The 20,184-nt window shown below is 41.3% G+C and overlaps 1 protein-coding gene across 9 annotated transcripts in view; it reads right to left on the bottom strand.

The window, feature by feature from the left end:
• The window catches only part of tjp1a (tight junction protein 1a), a 94,116-nt gene that overhangs the window by 37,358 nt on the left and 36,574 nt on the right, over positions 1-20,184 (bottom strand). Inside the window, exon 1 of one of the 9 annotated variants that reach the window (XM_030094397.1) lies at positions 9,381-9,399. The exons of 7 other annotated variants lie outside the window; for them this stretch is intronic. Coding sequence is in view for 1 of the 2 variants with exons in the window: in XM_030094391.1 (XP_029950251.1) it covers positions 8,997-9,020 (24 nt within the window). In the remaining variant the exon portion in view is untranslated. Of the gene's footprint in view, positions 1-8,996; positions 9,357-9,380; positions 9,400-20,184 lie in introns of those variants that run through there. One more of the 9 variants, XM_030094391.1, reaches the window with a different exon arrangement.

Genomic DNA, 20,184 nt, shown 5'->3' with positions numbered 1-20,184 from the left:
ACAGATCCAGCACTGAAACTGAGTTCAGCCAATCACCGTGCATCCAACTATCAGCATTCCCACCCTACCCCTCCCTTCACACACATACACGCTTCACAGGAATGTGGAGATAAGGAGCTCCGGCCCACCACTCACTCTGGTTGTTTCTAAATCCAAATGGTTTCCGTCACCTTTTCCCACTGCCTGCAGCTGCAGCCCCGCTCTGTGTTGTCCTGTTTATCCAGTCCACTACAGATGAGAACTACATGAAAACATGGCCACAGACCAACACAGCTAATGCGATCACATAACGCGACTCAAGAAAAAGAAAGCAGGTAAGTGTCAGTGACAGTAAAGAAAAGGGATTTAGGGAGGGGGACTGTCCAGGTTAACCAGAGGTCAGAAGATATGATGCACTTTTTTTTTTTTTTTGGACAAAGCTATTTTTAGCAGTAAGAGCACAAACTGCAAAGCTAACACCATATATTTACTGCCAAATGACATTCATTGCATTTCATTTAATTAAAACACCCAAAATAACCTCTGACCTCAAAGTTAAGTCACCACTGGCTCAAGTTACACTTAAACCATGAACGAAAACAAAAAACTAAACCTGCCACATCTACACATCTTCAAACCCCTGAGATGAACTGGGGGCAACACTAAATCCTTATTGTGCATTTTATTGCTATTTTTTTTATGAGTAAAACCTTGTCGTCAGCGAATATTACCACAAACTATCCATGGATTTCTCACAGTTTGATATGAGGTGCAGAGTAAGCACAGCAGTTGTTGAGGGAAGGAATCACATTTCTGAAGAGTTTAAATGATGACTGTGGTGAATACTAACAAACCACAATATTGGTATTCTTGTCATTAATTTTGGTGTGAGACTGTGGACAGACTTGACAGCGGTAAAACTCCACTGTCAACACACAAACATCTCACACAGTCACACAGCAAAACAAAGACACAGAATAGGCTGCAAGGGTCCTGCTGGAGACAGTGTACAGATATGAACCACTGCAGACTCTTTTTGCCACAATGCACCTACATTTCAATTTCAAGGTGGTGAAAGCAAAAACACGAACTCTGAGGAGACATCTTGAATGTTTGACGCACAACTGACAATGCCTTTTTCCAATTTTCACGTTGCTCAACAAACTGTGCAACACTGAACCAAAACTCAGTCAGAAAACGTCACATGGTGCCATAAAACAAGAGGCCAAGCCCACTCAACTGCATTCCCAAGCTTTCTGAGGACTTGGCTACAATAGGCATGTTGTGGGGCAGAATCTATAGTGAATTAATGAGTTACTGTTGAAGCAGCCATTTTCCCAGCACTTAACTGGCAACATAATTACCATTTCGCCCAGAGATGAGAGACGGGGAGGGGGCACTGCATTCTTTTACAGGATGCACAACCAATGGAAGATAAAACATCCGAAAATCACTAGTACAAAAGAAATTCTCCTAAAAGGAATGTGCTCTGATACACCTAATGTACTAATTACAATGTACAAAAAACAACTGCTCCTGAAGCGTAACGCGGCCTTATCTCATTAAGTGTGTGCATACAGTAGCTGTGTAAACATCATCAAACTGCTTTCAAGTTTGACTAGCATGGGAAGAAGCAAACCAATATACTCCTGATCACATTCCGTGAATCCAAATCTGAGGTTTTCTTTTTTTCTTTTTAAGAGATGTACATTTGTAAAACAAGTGGAATATGGACAGAATTCTGACTGTAATGGTCAAGGAAGTTAACTCAGAAGTAAGTTGTTGGTTTGGCACTATTACAGTACTCAGTCTTGTTTACTTATTAGGATGAAATAAACAGCCGGTGGGACAGCGGAAACATTCTTAATTAAACTGAATTGTGTGCTACACAAACTATTGTTGCCGCTCTCACTTTGTATACAGTGTAATTATAAAATACATACTTCTTAAAGATGCACCAAGTTTCCTGACCTTAACAGCTAATAGCTGGGAGCTATTTTAGCACTCAGGATTCAGACTGTACGTACAACTCATGAAAAGTGCATGAATGCTTAAAATGTGCAGTGTGTGAACACACACACCCTTGAATTAAAGTTGCAGTGCCCTGTACAGTTATACACAATGATTTATGCAATATGTTTCCATGTGATCACAACAGTTTCAGTCCAGAATCCTGTTTTATCTCTGATCTTAGAGAAACACACTACATAAATGCAATAAATCACTTCATAAAAGCAATAAGCAACAAGCAATAAGCAACCAGCGCGAAACGGCTCCATTTACCTTTGCTGAAGGTACAGGACTCAAGAAGATGATTGAATATCTTGTGAATCAATGAACCGTGCTAGGACTGCAAAGAGATAATGTCCAGAGTACTAAATAGGACAAGGTGCATTGTAATTAAGCAACATGAAAAATCCATGGTTGGTAAAGAGTGAGATTGAAGGCTTCTACATGTTCAGAATACACACAATATTCTCAGGAACATTTCAGAATACTTCACTGTAAATGGTTATTATTGACTGTTTTCTTAGTATTTTCCTTGTCCAGGCAAGTCAGCTAAACTAAATACCAATTTTGGTTAGTTAATCAAACAATAGTCAAACAGGAACATGTTTACCTCGTACCACACTAAAGGTTGAGTAATATCTAAAGAAGTAATAAAAATCTGTTGGAAGCTGCCATGTTTATAGCATGCATGCTGTTCCTGGTTCGTGTGAAACAGAAACACAATGAAAAAAAGATCTCTATTCCTACATCTGAGAATTAACCTAAAAATCCAGATATATATCTACACTGCTACGTTTGATTCACAGTGATTAAGATTCAGAAAGATAAGTGTGCACACAATCTTATATTTAGGTCAGCTGCTTTATAGCAGATTCCCGAAAAGGGAATTGACTGAATTGAATCTTATTGTGAACAAAATGTGCAAAAGATGCATTAATGTTTTCACACTGATCAAGGATAAAGCCTCTACTAACAGCTAGTTATCAGCATGCAATAAGAAAAGAACAAGTAAATATTGTCAAATAAAATCCAATGAAGACTTTGTGGTTAAAAATATTTTTTGGCCATAGTTAGAATTCACTTTAGCAATAACATCCATTAACAATAATAAAACAAGAGTCATATCCGTGGCTCAGTATTTATTGAAAGGTGAACGCTCTCGTTTTTGGAACAGTTTTCTTCCACACATTGCGAAGGACGACTGAACAGGTAATGTCTGAACTCGAGCTGGAGGTTTAAGGCTTTGCGGAGAGGATGACAGTTTCAGGACACTGGAAAAAACAAAACTGCAAATCCTGTCGTGGACAGGCCATTTTTCATTTACACTAAAATAGAGACGAGCACATAAAGACAAAGAATTCCAAAGGGGCAGGACATCCTCATCCTCAAAGGACTTGATGAAGGCACCATATCTGATAACGATAAGACGTGATATTCTTTTTGCAGCACAGTGTTGAGACCGAATCACTCGATGGTCAAATCACATCATGTCTGCCACATGTGTGCCACACGACATGACAACACAACACGTGACGGTGGCAGCAAGAAAGAGTGGAGAGAGCTGAGGATGAGTCAGTGAAAATGTATACTTGCAAATAGAGAAGATGTACGTTTGTTAGCGAGCACAGTGTTTTAGATACAGTTTCATATTCAAATTAAAACCTACTTCTATTTGAACTGCTAAGAAAAACAAGTGTCAACAAGAAGACGTCTGACATCTGGAAAAGATATTGCTCTCACCTAACTCATGTAGGTTATGATGTCTTCTGATGTCAGCTTAGGCTGAAGACAACATCTCCCACAGGCTGAAAATAGCGCTACGCTGCCAACAATGTGAACAATAAGCAAATGAAGACACGTCGGCGAGAGAGAGTGTATGTAAAAGCATGTAGGACAACAAGCCTTGGGATGAATCTGTTCCAGTCTCATTCTCTCCCCTCACCAGCTGAGCCATGGCTGCCACATGCACTGTCTCTTGTAGCTCTCATCTCCCTCCCTCTCTCTCTCTCTCTCTCCCTCACTCTGTCTCTCTCTCTCTCACACACACAAAAAAAACCCCTATGTCAAATCCCTTATGCCTGTAGTGGGAATGATAAATCCCTGCAGAGACCTGCCCTGCCCTGCCAGAAAAGATGCAGGGCTGGCTTGGAGTGTCCCCGCTTTGCTACTCTGGCTGTAAGATAAGAAACAAGGAAACCTAAAGTCAAGGTTATTTGATATTTCCATCTGACTCGGGGGTTGTACAAAACACTTTGTCTGTTTGTCCATTTTGACTGACAGAGTCATCACAAACTATCTGCTGCCCTCGGTAATCCAATCTGCCAAAATAGCAAACAGCCATGACATTTTACTATGACTGTTAAAATAATTTGGTCAGTGAATCGAGTGATCACAATACGAGACGGCACAATGAGAAAATGTTTTGCTTTAAGTGTGGTAATTATCGCAAACCACTTCTGAGTTCCTCCTATTTGCCCATTAGCCCGTCTATGCAGCCTGACAGGCTCAAGACACATTTCACAAGTTAACTTTTCACAATGACTTTCAGACAGATCAGATTTAGGTATGACCAAACTTTTCACAACACTCTGAAACCCTGCTGACATATGCTGAAATCAAGCACAGAAGGTCTCGGTTGAAGTATGAGTCAATATATTTTGATTGCATGACCCATGCACCCTGGAACACTATTGTTTTTTTTTTTCTTAGAAACTAATTCTGGTCAAAGGAGGAATCTATTAATTCAGAACCACACCCATGTTATTGCACAAAGTCATCCAGATGAACCAACGGCAGCCAGGAAGGTAGAAAAGCTAATCCGATAGTGGAACAACGATTCACGCTGAAGTCTCGGTGAAGCGGTGACCTGTCAGTCACATCCATCTAAACATAATCCGTGCATCACTATGTAAGACCACAAGCAGCAAAACAAAGTGTGAATCATTCTGAAAGGCTGCTGCTGGTCTTTTTCTCAGAAATCTTTGACCACACTGGACAAGAGAAATGTGTTTTCCCTATTTTACTGCTGCATTTGAATTAAACTGAAACAGATATTAATGTGCTGGCCTAAGAGCTATAATGCCGTGATTATAGGAGAGGGAGGCAGTCTTTTTAAGATCTGCCATGTGACTCAGATTATAGCCGGTGCATCTCTCCCTCCCACTCCTTCCTTTCTCCATTTCACCCCTTTAATAACCCCTCCTCCCTGAGAAGGCATTTTCTGTTTTCCTTCTTTTCCTCCCTCTGCTATTTACCTGCATCCTGTTGTATCTGCACTGGATTTCCATGCAAGGATGAAAGTAGAGACGGGTCTGATGTTCTTCATAAGAGCCCCACTTTCAACAGCCCCCTATCATTGAAACAACACGCACAGCTGCTTCCTCTCAAGGTTTTCCTCCAGACTGTGACAGAAGGTGACACTTTACCATGACACTTGATGATACTCTTTCACAGGATAATCTACTTGAATTAACCCCGTTCTGCACATGTAATTTATAGTTGATTATGTCCCATGGAGATAAACATGTATTAGGGACTAAACCCATTGCATGATATTATAGTCACGTTGAGACGGGTCACAGACAGGGACAAACTACACACAAAAAAAAGGGAATAAGAAGTGAAAAAACACGATAGCCCAGCTGGAACAAAAAGCCCCCAGCTGCTGTTTTCAATATGTGCAACTGACAAGCCTCTCATCTTATACAGAGAAAACTTCCACCTGCTCTCCTCAAGGGCTGAGAAGAGTCTGAAGGAGGATCTGTCTGTTCATCAGCAAAAAGAGTTTGTTGACTGCCGTTTGCTGCATTTGTTTTCGGTCTGTGCCTCTTTCTAGGAGAGGTTATCCGAGTCTTCTGACCCTTCCTAGTAGCTTGAACGCAGTGATCCATGCTGAACTCGCCACCTTTTGAAAAGCGCGGCCTCCTGAAAAACCTTGACAGAGGCCAAAAGAGTTTCCTGTGACAATGAATGACCATCTACGAAACCCGACATGTATGACCTCACAGGCTACTTGCGTTAACAGACACATGCAAACACATGCACGTGCGCAAACATCTGATGTGGCAGACACACACGTATCAGTTTCTGGCATTGCTATTCTGAGTTTGTTGAAGATATACTTTTCTTTGAAAGGGGATCATTTATGTTTCGTCCTCTCAGAGTTTACCAACAACAGATTGGATGAATGATTCAGAAAGTTATGGTGTTACTACTTGTCAAAGAGACCAGAAATTAGCTGTTCCCGACTTTGCTAATCACGTGCCATATCAGCCTTGAGTCTTCAAAAAGGACGGGGAGCTTAGGACACAGAACAAAAACACCATCAGAACTCTTCTCCCGCTCTAGCACTTGGTTCTCTAATTGCATTTCCCTCCTTCAGTGATGTAAATGGAGATGTGTAATCATCAAAGCAAAATAGAGGCTGTTCTTGGCCCGCTGTGAAACTCTAATTAATACAACCTCTTCCATCCAAATGCATTTTCCACTTATTTCAGTCTGCCTTCTCCAGTCAGCCAGTCTCAAGGCTGCAGGGAGCGCTGAAGGTAGAAATTACAGTTTTCTTTGGTGTCAGACTCACAAAAGTGAAACAAAACAAATAAATAAATAAAGGCCAAACACTACCAATGAAGCCAGTAGTTAAAGTCATAATGGAAAGGTTATGCCAAGTCTTAAGAGCATTGATGTTTTTTTAAATAATTTAAGTTGACTGATTTAATAACCATTGAAAATAAATCTATTTATCCTTATGATTGTTACAAATAATGAAACTGGTCATGATTTTCTACTGTTGAAAGAAGGGTAGTCAGAGATCTGGGCTCTCAACAGGAAGATGTTTCTATTAGCATTTGCACAAAAGCACATCAGCAATTAATACAAACTGCTATTTTGCAGAATAGATTTTTAATAATGTACCAAAAGAGAAATTGTGATAAGATCACTTCTTTTTGCTTTTCTTCCAGTTTTACTCAATTAGTTTCAGCTTCAGGGAGGCTAAATATTTCCAGAACATCGTATTAACCTACTGACACATTATTATTACAGAGAACTGCACGATAGCATGACTGACCTGCGAGACATGAGGCCAACACACCCAAAGGATGTGACTCCTTTCCTGAAGGAATGTGCTGCATTTTATCACAGTTAATCATCAACTGTAGCTCTCCTGGGTATAAAACCAGTACTGGTGTGAAAGCATTATATCACTGATCTGGTATCGATATTGACTGTTGCAAAGTTCTGTCTGTGTTACTGACCAAGCCCCAAAATAAAGACTTGTGAAAACAAATGGGAAATATTTTTACATCAGGTTTCATGACATTAAGGCATGTGCCCTAACAGTGGTACTGAAATAAAGCACGGGTATTCTGACATCAGAAAACAACAAGTCTACGTAAAACAGACAACTTCAGGATTTAGTTTAGCCTAACATGTGAAGTAGCAGACTGGCTGTTCACTGCTTATAATCACTTTGACACAAGTGTCCACCACAATGACTGTTTAATCTCCCATAGTGCTGCTCACGTCCACCTGAGAGCAGGTGTGCTCAACTGTCTGAGAGACACTAATAATCTATTATTTCTAGCAGAGCAACTTCATTTGATCTGAATTAAGTGTAACTTGGTGCCTCATTCACTTGCCAAAATCAGCATATTTACTACTGTCATTAGTTTAAGATGTTGTATTAATTGTTAAAGATGGACAAATAAACAAATATTTTCCTAAACACAAGATAGCCAGAAATGTCCCCAAGGGCTAAAAGTTTAAGTTAAAGAAAACAAAATTAGAAATTACTGCCTGCTACAAACTAAAATAATGAGCACCAGGAATGACTTAGGGATAGGAAGTCCTGGGTTTTACTAAAGGTGTGACCAGAGCAGAGCCTCCATGTACAGTAGAGCATAACGTCACCGGTCGACTTGATGGAGCAGGTTTCGTCTAACTGGAACAACCGCCTGGACCTGAATGTCACTACCTGCGTTAAACAAACAGCACATTCCTCGCTTGTCAAAGACGGCAGCAAAAAAGAGAAAAACATAAATGCTTCAAAGAGAAAAATACAACTCAATACACTGTGTGATGAATTAAAGGTCCAGCATGAAAAATTGTCCACTCATATTCAATTGTCAGAACTTTTGAAGGAAACAGATGCAAGTATTTGAACATAGAGAGCCGGGTTACATTGTGCACACACAAATGACAACTAATGTTAATCAGTGTTACTCCTTATACTTGATGATGTTTACAATTCCTCAGGATATGTTTTGCAAGTGACTTGCAATATATACCAATTACATTAGATGTAAAACTCTATTTATTTCCTTAAGCTGAGTTATCCCATTGACTCGCTTTACAATGCCAACTTTCATAAATGTTTTGGGAAAGATCATTTTTCCTGATGCCTATCACAAGTTTCCCATAAAATACCACTAAAAAACACAGCCTAAAATGTAACAAAACATGGCAAAAATGGGCTTTTTGTCAGATGGAGCTAATTAAATGTAGCATGTGGTCACTGGAAAGTAAAAAGAAGTGTCTGTGGCATAATGTCTGTACCCCCAGGCTCAGTAAACTGTGATCCATGGGGATTTCCTGCTCCTGTTTTAATAAAACTGGGACTCCAGATATCAACAGGTACCAGGGGGAGTTACTGACACTGACAACAGAGGCAAACACTGGGAGTCATATTGAAAGTGGTGCACTGGCAACCATATAGCTGTTTGTAGGATATGCTGCAAGGTGTAGAGTTCAAATTAACTCCTTCGCAACACACACACACACACACACACACACACACACACACACACACACACACACACACACACACAAAACATGAGGCAGACTTGCTGCACCAGTAATCATAGTCTACCACGTTATACTGCCCATCCACAGTAAAAATGCACCACTTTTTTCCTAGCTCTGCTTGCTTTGGCCTCTCAGGACCTCACACGTTATATAAACCAGCAGCACACTGTTTACATACGAATTTCCTCCGGTCAGGTACCCACCTTATTGGAAGCTTTGGACGACATTTTACACTGCTATTCCGCCTCAAAAGTGGCAGGTTAAAAGTTGTCCCCGTTGTCGCTTTGATAATCACTTGGGTGAGTGCGCTATTTTCCCACCTCTGCCGTTTATTTTTCGCCCAGCTGCCGCCACGCCGGGCTGCGTTGTTATTTTATTTTATCCAGGACGACGGGAAAAATATCACGAAAAGCCGCCGAGGAAAAAGTCCAAAGTTCATTATCTTATCTTCACTGCCCGAAACGCGAACGGTAGTCCGGCCAGGTAGCAAGACATGGAAGAAACTCCGGCTGGTAATGGTAAAAACAGAAATGATAAATGATCGGAGAACAAATGAGTCCGCCTTGCTGTAGCGAGCCGTCGCTAACCTCTGGATGAAAAGTTGGTAAGAGTACGCATCAGTGGGACGGTGTGCTGCAATGGCAGGCTGAGTAAACCTCTCCCTGCCCGACTCTGAGAGCGACGGCCGTGTCGTCTCACATCGGACCGCACCACTGCAGCCACGTAGGGGTGCGGGACAGATTAAAAAACGGGGCCAGCTTTCATCTACCGACAACCGCATACTTCTATTCCTGATTATTTCACAACGTTACTCAAAGACATAGCACAGAAACAAAAAATGTTGTCTAATTCGTGTTTTATGTCTGCTGTCACTGCTGCCAGCAAAGGGTCCACCCTTGTTATTCCTTGAGATACATGGTCCGGGATACAATGAGGAGAAGCGACGCCGCTGTCTCTGCTGATGCTGAATGCTGCTCACTTTGACTGTGCAGCGATGGTGAATGCTGTGTTACACAAGGGCCAGGGTAGCATCTAAAATTTTACATTTTCAGCAAAAAATAAATAAATAAATAAAACACCCTGTTTTTTTATTTGCAAACGATGTCTCTGTGAAGTGTTTGTGTGTGTGTGTGTGTGTGTGTGTGTGTGTGTGTGTGTGTGTGTGTGTGTGTGTGTGTGTGCGCGCGCGCGCGTGTGTATGTATAAAAGCACACATGAAGTTGACCTTCAGAACAAAACTAATACAATATTTACAAGTGAGTTGTATGAGAAGTAATAAGAGAAAAAAAAATTTCCTCTGGGCTCTTGTGTTTGTGTGGGATGTTTAAGGGTAGATAGATAATCTGGTAGTTAAAGTAAACGTAGCCCTTGAAAAAAATCTGTCTGCACAGACAAATTGGAAGTGACTGTGGTTGATAAGTCACCTCACAGGAAACCACAAAAGCCATTCAAGTTAAGTTCCTATGGCTTCCTAAACCAGACCCCACCCACAGGATGCAACAATCTGAGCTTGCATTGTTTCACAGTTTACTTCTGTTTCCAGCAAAACAATAAAGCCTACGCAATAAAAAAAAAAAAGTAAGCCACAGCCAAAATACTTTAAGACATTATTGAAGTTATCATTGTCCAGTGTAACATTAAACAAATGAATGCAGACACACCCCATCTTTTCCAAACAAACTAAGCAATCACATTCCCTCCAATCTCGTTACTTTAATGATCGCTTCCTCTGCTGTCCTTCCTCAACTGTGGAGGGGGGTTTGGCGGCAGTGTAGGTGGTCTAAAGAGTTAATTCCCACCAGACCTAATCCACCACTGCTAAAATACCGCCAGCCAGGAGTAGCAGACATGTTTTGTGAGTTGCAAGCAGAGGATGACCTCCGAGAAAGGCAAGGTCACACCAAGAAGAGGATCAAGACAGACAACTCTTAAAAACCCACAGTTATATTTAAATTGGGGAAACACAATCAATTCTATTTCAACAATATTTCAAAAAGATACTGACTTGGACATGCTGATTTCTCCACAAAGATTTACAGATCCACGTGTAAGAACGCACAACACATTAAACAAAAAGTCAACATGCCCCAAGGATGATACATACTAGTATAGATGCAAGTCTCTCACTCCTTCTGAAGCTTCTTAAACGTCTGTCTGGATCGATCAGTGCGGACAGCAGGATGTTCAACATGATCACTCAAGTGTCAACTACAAATAATTTGCAATCAAAATATTCAGTCTTGAGCTGTAACCAACTACTGATGATCTATAGAATTAATAAAAACTATAGGTCTTTCCCCTGCTGCTCGTCTCTCTCTCTCTCATCCACAACTGTGGCGGTGCCTCAGATGTTACTACAGAGAGGACCAAGACATTAGTGACACTTCAGTGTGATCAAAGCTATCTTTGTCCTCTGCGCTTGCATCCCTGCTCCCATCTTTCCCGAATACACAACTACACACACACGTACACAATCACAGCGATATTGCTCTTTCGGACAACTGGCAGCTTCAAAGCTCAGGTGCGCTCATGGAAGAGCAGGCACATGGAAAACAAAGGCGAACATCCAGGCCCACATTTGGTTGAAGCACATCACAAGGTTCACTCAACCCAGCTTCTCCTGCAGCAAAAAGGCTAATGTAGAGTGAAACAGCATAATGTGCACGGCCTAAAAATGTAAAGCCGACTGCAGATGCACATGGAAGCGTTCACGTAAGCAAACGCAGACAATCACATGGTGATGAATAAAGAAGCATGTGATATTTGATGTGAAACAGTTGTTCGACACTGGAGAAAGCTCCTAATCAGATGATGTATCCCGGCCTTCATCTGTCTTGAGTTAGGTGTCTGTGAGAGACTGGGTGATCCCTCCTGCGCCCTGTTGACTCGGGCCTGACCTGCAGATCCAGCACAGCCTTTTTGTTTCTTCATGCTAATTGAAACCTTCTGGAAACACAAGACGACGTGAAGCACTCCTTCTATATCAAAAATACTGTAGACTACGTAAGCTATGGCCATATTCTGAAGCTTTTAATCTATGAAACGTATGCTTATATTAAGAAAATGATTTTCTTTGAAGGAAAGTATATTAAAAACCAATAATTCAGTGTTTTTCAATATTTTTTATTGCTAAAATATCTCATAAGATGTGAAAAAAACTATTCCAAGAATCTTTGTTGATCCTCATTTTTTTCTTGATCCAATCACAGTTCTCTGACTGTTGACCACAACCAAGAAACATACTAAAGGAAGCATTTGTTTGTTCAGCCTCATTTAATATATATGTGCTGCAGGTTTCAACAAAAATTTGGTAACACTTTACTTGAAGCCCCCCTGTATAACACATTATAAGTAGTTATAAACACTCATACATGATCACAATGCTTTATAACGTGTATATAAAGTGATGCACAGCAATGTGGTTTCATAAAGAACCTGCTTAATCTCTGGTTCATGTGAAGGCATAAAGGCTGGTATGTTTCCTGATAAAACATGGAAAAGTATTACGTTTGCTACCTTTTTAACCCATTTACCTATTTTTTATATCACAACTTATGGCAAATCTTTTGTATTTAAAGACTTGTGCTTGTACATTCTTCTGTGTGCTAATGTGTAGTGATAATAAAGAATCTGTAATGTTTTCAACAAAATAAAATTGAAAGACAAACTTCTAAATATGCAAACTAGATTTCACTTTGAGAGGATTTCAATCCCTGTCACCTACATACCCCTAATCTGCTCGGTAAGTCCTCAAAGGAAAGCGTTGTGGTGTAAATCGTTAAAGATCTCTATACAAATATCACATCTCTGCTTACTTAAGAGGCCAACTGTTTGTGGCCAGATTAGTATCATATGACAGGATTAGCAAGCATCTCACAAATGCACCCCAGACCTCCTTGGTTAGTATTGTTGAGGCTATTATAGGGACTTCAAAACCTGGGAAGACATCTAAGAAATCCTAGAAACACGTATTTTGCATGTGAAAAAAAAAAAGGTTAAATCAAACTTCAGGATCCAACATGAACAAAGAGGCCTGGCAAATATTAACACATACAGTGAATAATTAAAATACTTTAAATGGTGTGACATCCTTCCATATCTTGCACAGTTATGGTTTAACACATTAGAGACCGCAGGCTCACATCAGAAAAGGTGTTGACAGGGCACAAATATGACCACCAGAGAAAGAGGCGTGTCCACCCTTATAAAAAGAGTTCCTCTATAAGTGATCGTCCACTAAACCTGTCAACTGTTTCCAGTCATGCGGCCTCTCTCCGGTGATTCATCAATCACACCCTCTCACACCACACAGTGGGAATACAGTGGTTTCCAGTTGTTTTTGTGAGAGTGAGCTTAACCAAGAAGCTTCATCACGGCTGACTAATCACATTGCAAGAAAATGCTTTGAGCTAAAAGAAGCAAATGTGAAAATCCTGCCCTTGTCTGCATCTTTTTTTGAATTTATTTACAACCAGAGAGGAAAAGTTGTTTGTGAGTAGCTTGAAGTGTTGTTATTTTGGGAGCCTTGGTCTACTTAAGTCCTTGTGATGAAGAAAAAAGCTTTTGGAGTACTAAATTTACCACAGTGGGTCAGTGGCTGATAGTTGTGAACTCGGCTACTTTTAATCTTCTGAAGACATTTACTCCAGTAGGCAGCCTGTGATCAACCAACCAAAAAAAATCTCAAATTTTCCTCTCTGTGTGCCTCGTTCCTGCTGTTTACCCTCTCAGCAGACATGGCTTGCTGAGCCTTTTATAGCCAGAGAACAGAAACTGTGCTGCAGAGTGAACCTGGCTGAACTTGAATGTGTTGCTCAGTGATAACCTCAGACTAATGGTCAAAGTTGCTTAACATTGTAGCAGATGTACAAAGAGGTGATTATTTCTCGCGAAGGGAAAAGAAACAAAAAACAAATAACTGTCCTCCTCTGAACCCGAGTAATGTCAGACCCACAATCGCAACCACTCAATGTGCTGTATGAACCTGGGGAGGAGAACATTAACCATTACGTCATTCTTTCCGTTCACGTGACGGGCCCACTGTTAGCTGCAGAATGAGCCACTAAATTAAAAATATGTCAAATCTCAAGGTACAGTCAACAACCCACTCAGCTCAACAATTCAGCCTTTTCCCTCTATTGTTACAGCGGCGTACAATAAAGATGTAACCGGCTTCAAGGAGCATTATGTCATCATGCAATCTCATTTGTTTATAACGATAAATATTTCACAAAGCATCTGTGTTTGGTTGGTTCTGTCCTCTGAGTCGTTACAAAGAACAGGCTGTTCTCTGAAGTTTCATATCACAATTCATGCATAAGCATGTTTCTTTTCCTCCCTTAATCTTATCACAGTTGACATTTAGCCTGTTAACAAAACACTGAAAACTTGCAAAACGCAGAAAAAAAAAAAATCCATTATCATGTCAGATGAACACAACGCCCAAGAAAAACTAGAAAGAAAGAAACGATTGTTTTTGCAGGGATGTGCTAAATAACTTGTATCCCAGCTTCACTGGTATGTGATTTTTATCATTCTCTGACACCAAGGTGCAGTAAGTGACAGGTGAGTGCATGAAACATTTTGCTGACATGGGATAGGGGTTTTGCAGACTGCATGGCTCTCATGAACCAGCAATGTGGGGAAAAAGGGAAATACTGAAATTCCTTATCAATTACGTTTGTATTCATACACTGGTAGAGCCACAATGGTGTTTTCTGGCAATCCAACAGTATTATTTGTATTACATTTAAGCACTGATCATTAAGAATGATAAAAACAATTATGATGTGTTATGCTAATGTTCCTCTTTACTGTAAGTACAGTGTTCATTTAGATCTAGTGATTCACCGAGTGAAATCACAGATTGACATGTGAAGCAATTCGTTGCTGCACATGTCAATATGGCTTTTGCCAGGTTACTATCGGACAATGCAAGTGAAAATAGTTACTTTGGAAAGGTCACATTGTCTACACTACAATATTAGTATTTACTACATGTTACTGAATGTGTCTGTATCTAGCATTGCACAAGCACTAAAAGCCCCAACAAAGGTTGGTTTTGTTGTTTAATGATTTTAGTTGTCTCTTACTTGGATTTGAATTAACTAAATAATTTCTTTATCATCAAGTCAAATTTGCAATAAATATTGTGTCAACACTCTATCACTCAGAACCTGAGGAGGAGAGAATCATTGTTTTCTTTATTGGTTGTGGAGTGCTTTGAAGCATGTGAAACGAGTTTCACACATCTGCTTGTGTTGAAACCTACAGTGTATGGATCCAAACACTTTGCTCCATTTAATCAAACTGTTGAACAGGACAGGAGTTACATTAATTTTTGATGAGGTGACCAAAACAAAAGAAATTGTATACAGCTCCATGTGGGTTACAACTGCCAGGTCTCATGTGCCTGTCTAAAATCTTACCTGTTTTGCGTCTTCGTGTTTTACTTTGAAAAACAGAGCAGCTGCTCTGACGGGTGACCCAACACACTGAGCCAGTCACCATAGTCTACCCTGGCAGCCACACAGAGAAGTGGCGCTTCTTTGTGTCTGCTTATTCTTCACACTCCTTCATCCAGGGATTCTCTTGGCATCAAGTCCTGGAGTGGCCCTCTTAAAGTGAGATGTTTCCCCGCACCACCTGCTCACTCTACGTCTGTACACAAACCAATTCGATTCAGAACTCTCGTGTGCCTGTCTCAGCCAATGTTTCCTCGGTGCTCTGGGTCTACAGAGACTTGAATGAAGTCTTCTTAAGAGCTAGGCTACCGTCCTTCCTCCTCACCGTGATTATGACTGTGCCATTAGCTTGGTTCCTGGCTCCTCGCACCCTTCTGGGAGGCTGCACTCCCTTTCTCTAGAAACCAGGACCAAGAGGGAAAACATTGAGACCATCTCCACTACTAGAATAATCCATCCATCTCTTTCTCCGGCCAGGGCAGAGCTGACTTACATGGAAAAGAAGAAATTAATATGGTCACACTCACCGTAGCAGACCGCTTCTTCAAGATGGTGCATTTTATTGCCATGCCTCTGCTTCGCATCATCAAGAAAATGATGCAGTCCTGAACAATGTCTTTAAGGTGCACAAGTTCCTAGTGGAAATGGTGTCAGATCGAGGCTCCTTATTCGTCCACAAATTTAGGAAGGCATTCTTTGAGCTGTTGGGGTTACTGGTGAGCTTCTCTTCTGGTTACCATCACCAGACAAATAGACAGGCATTGAGACTCAACCAGAAGCTGGAGATGGGCTTCCGTATGCTGGCCACGCCAAACGCCTCTCCATGGTCCAAGTAGTTCCTCTGGGTTCACACACATCTCCCTCCCGTGCTCCTCCAGAAGTCCACACAGTCAAGAGGTTGTTGGCAGTTGGCAAGAGAAGGCGAGAGAGGCAGCATCTAGTTGACTGGGAAGGGTACGGCCCAGAAGAGCACCCTGAAGAACCTCTAAGCAACATCCTAGATCCCTAACTCATTGCCAACTTCAGTGGCCTTCATCCTTGAGAGCCTGGATTGTTGGGAATAGAGTCTGGATCGCCTTTGTACCACCCTGCCGAGAAGTCCTGTGTTCTTTGCTGTGATTTCTCATGTTCTCTTTGATCCCTTTGTGTTTTTGGACTTTGTTCATTTCTCTGGACTTATCTTTTGGATTATTTCCTCAGGTTACCTTTGCTTCAGACCATATCTTCAAATTAACATTGTGAACTCTATTCTTGTGTATCAATCTGCTTCTGGGTTCACCTAAGATCCACAGTCTACTGATACAAACAGGCTAGCAGCAACAACCCTGTGGTTTGCACTGTGTGTATGGATTAGTAAAGATGTTTGTGCGTGCAGATACATGTTATATTTATTGACAGCCTGGTATGGCTGTGGCTGAATGCATGTTTATTAGAATAGATTTACAGTAGCCTGGTTTCTGTACGTACACAGGCGACATATTGTACAAGGAGCCTGAAGACATCTCTCATTAAACAAGTTTATCTTCACCTTTTGAAAATATAGTTGTCCTCATCACAAAAGTACAGTTTATTAAAAAAACAATTTGAATTCATTGCATTTTTTTCTGTGGTTGTCATTTGCCAACGCTTGCAAAGATGCAGAGCTGTAGTAAAGGAAACAGCTGTCACAACCAGTGAGAAATTCTCACTGTATAGTGTGAAATTTGTGCTCAGTGACTGTAGCCTACTTGTTTTTGTCACCAATAGAAACATATTTATGTTCTCCCTGTGAGAGCTTGGGCTTCCTTCTGGTATTCAGTTTCCTTCCACAGATCAAAAGCATCTATATGAGGTTCAGTGGTGACCCTGAATTGCCCATAGGTGAGAATGTGAGTGTGTGTGGCTGTCTGTCCCTCTGTGTTTTGCATGTGATGGACTGACAACCTCTCCAGGGTTTATCCTGCCATCGCCCATAGTTAGTTGGGAATGGCAATTATTATTTGATACTCACAATAATCCTCATCAATCCTTTCCTTTTGGTCAGTTAAGCAATTGAGTGCTTGATTAAAGATCTCAGTTCTTTCATTATTTTCGGTTATATCCAGAGATGTGCATGTAAATGTGAGTAGTAGGAGAAAAAGAAAAGTCTAAAAGCTGTGCAGCCTTAATCCTTCACAGTACAAAAGTGTGGGAGGAACTTCAGTGAAGTTTGATTCTGATATCAACATGACAAAATGAGGAAAACATGTGACGATCAGAGCAAAAAAGCTGATAAATGAAAGGAGAAAATGAAGGGACTATAAGTAAGACTGTGTTAACGAGAACACAGAAGTGTAGAGACCACACAGAGAACACAAACATCCCAGTTCAGAAGAGGAAAAGAGTATAATTGAAGGGGTGGGAGCTGATAAGATGCCAGCAGAGAAAATAGAGAACAGTAGGTGAGCTAACAGAAGAGAGACTTGGGCCAAAACACACTACAATGTACCACAAAGCTGCCACAAATAAGGTACTGTTACAAGTCCAGTGAACGCAGCACTGGCCTGAATAAAGGACGTGCCGCTCACCCCCTCCTGCCTCCCCCCCTGCACGTCAGTGACTCTTCCCATGGTACTGCCTGTTACTGCTACATTCCAACTGTATGAAGCTGCTCTCACTGAGCGAAGGAGTGGAAACAGCAGGAGCTTCCAGAGAAACAGACTCAGGCACTCTGAGCTCCAGGAGAAGCTGAGCATGGCAGCCTGAGAGGTGCCTGTCAAACAAAAGCTGCTCTACTTCTGTAAAACTCAGCTGAATTAACTCCAAAAGCGAAAGCGGCGGTTAGTTCCTGTGCAGAAAAGCAGATTTAATGGATCAGTGATAATGAGGTAAATTTATTTCAAGTGACTGTTGCACTCAGTGAAACACCACATAGAAGATCACAACATAAAGGGTTATAGTGGGTGAAAATCTGTGAACAGTGGGTGAACAGAAAATCTTGTTGCATATCACCTCAGTGGATAGACATGCACACTCAGCTGGATTTGGGCTGCAAATCTCTACAATTACGTGTTTTTGATAAACCTGCTGCTGATAAGGCTCCTCCGTAGCCACTAAACACCTTCCTGTCCTGAGCTGAAGACATTTTGTGCTCTGCCAATAACAGCACCGCCCTGCAAGACAACACGATGTTGTTCTTTTGGTAGAACGGAGGAAGGAAGCAGTGGAGGATGGGTAGCAGAGCCGGCGAGCTAGCCACAGAGGCGGATGGAGCCACGGCAGCCACAGGGGCTGCTTGGAGCCCGGTGGTGATGAGATGCGATGGGACCCGACCCTGCAGAAGCCCCAGCCAGTGCGTTAGCTGACTAATCCTTTAGCCATCCAGTGCCAGGATCCAGACTCATCAGCTTTGGTGTTCTCTTGTCAGACTCATTTTTATAACGTCCCAGTGGTCAATTCTAACCACTAATGCCCAACACAACGGCCCTTAATGCCAAGTGATTACGGGCTGCTGTTTTAGCACATTTGTTGCCTGAAAAGAAAGAAAGAGCCACAAGGCAGCGAGCTGTCTCCCAGCTCAAAGGACCAGCCTGATGAACTCAGCACAAAGAGAGCAGCCCTAAAAGCCCGTCTAAGCCACCCCTCTCGTGGCGAGCACTGTGGGGCCTGAGCTGGGTCAGAAATGAGCTGGGTGGTGGACAGGGATTTACAGTGCCCTATTCTACAGCATATACAGTTCCTGTGAGCTCATACGTGAGGAGAGACTGAATGTGCACATCCGGATTTTTGTGCATGCCATACTGGGATATGTAAGAGTGCATGTTTGAGTCTAGTTGGTGGTGACAGAGAAGGTGAATGAGGACGTTTTGAACAGTCGTAAAAATCAGATGTTGTTGTTCATGAACAACAGGATAGAAAAAGTTTCAAGTGACAATGATGGAGAAATAGACAAAAACTCTGCAGTATTGTTGAAATGATTAGGAAGAAAAAAAAAAGGTTAGTATTCGCAATGTATTTGACTTAGCTACACCCCCAACAAAGAACGGAATTTTGTGTGGAGATGTTATCTTAGTCTGTTTGCCTACAGCTCTCATATCACCTGCGGCCCCTCACGGTTGCCACTGTCCTAACCATGTGACAGGAACAGTAAACAACATATGGAAGCAGCACCGCTGCAACAACACCAGGGAATACAGAGCACAAAAAAAAGGAAGAAAAAAAAAGTAACACCTTAATTGGAGCCCCCCATATAACACATTACAAGTACATTTATAAATATACATTATAGCATGTGTAGCTATAGTTATAAACACTCATAAATGATCACAATGCCAGGACCCAACCCTAACCCTAATCATATGCTGTATAGTGGGTTATAAAGCATTGTGATCATTTACGAGTGTTTATAACTGCTTATAATGTGTTATACTGGGTGCTTCAAGTAAAGTGTTACCAAAAAAAAAAAAAAAAACACTTGAAATTGCATTTTTTTTTTAGGAACTATTGGCCAAATACTATTAATAGGAACCAGTTCATCTTTTTTAGGTTTAATACAATTTTTAATTCTAGAAGAGCCTGGAGTAACTACAGTAAATACAAAGGATCCTTGACATTTGAGAAGGACAACATGAAATTATTGTAAAAATGGCAAAAACAATTAAGGAAAGCAAAGCATGCAGCGTAGAGCATTTTAATTCCTCTCAATTTCAGTTCTGTTTCTTTTCTTCCCTATGATTTCCACTGAATGGCCTCATTGCTGCTGTGTGTAACTAATGGAACACGCATATCTTTAATTACGGCGAGCGTATCAGAGGGAACATTATGCAGTGCACAGCTACAAGGCTGTGATTAGTCCTGTTGTCACGCTGTTAGTCAGTGTGTAATGTGCAGGGGCAGCAGTCCCGCGGGAAGGTCACACTGCACGACACACGAGGACTCCACAGGACGGCAGCGTTTTAGACCAGAAAGC

The sequence above is a fragment of the Salarias fasciatus genome, chromosome 1, assembly GCF_902148845.1.
Source record: "Salarias fasciatus chromosome 1, fSalaFa1.1, whole genome shotgun sequence".
In the NCBI taxonomy this organism is placed as follows: Eukaryota; Metazoa; Chordata; class Actinopteri; order Blenniiformes; family Blenniidae; genus Salarias; species Salarias fasciatus.
The sequence above is the reverse complement of the archived record's forward strand: the minus strand, read 5'-3'. Positions and strand labels throughout refer to the sequence as shown.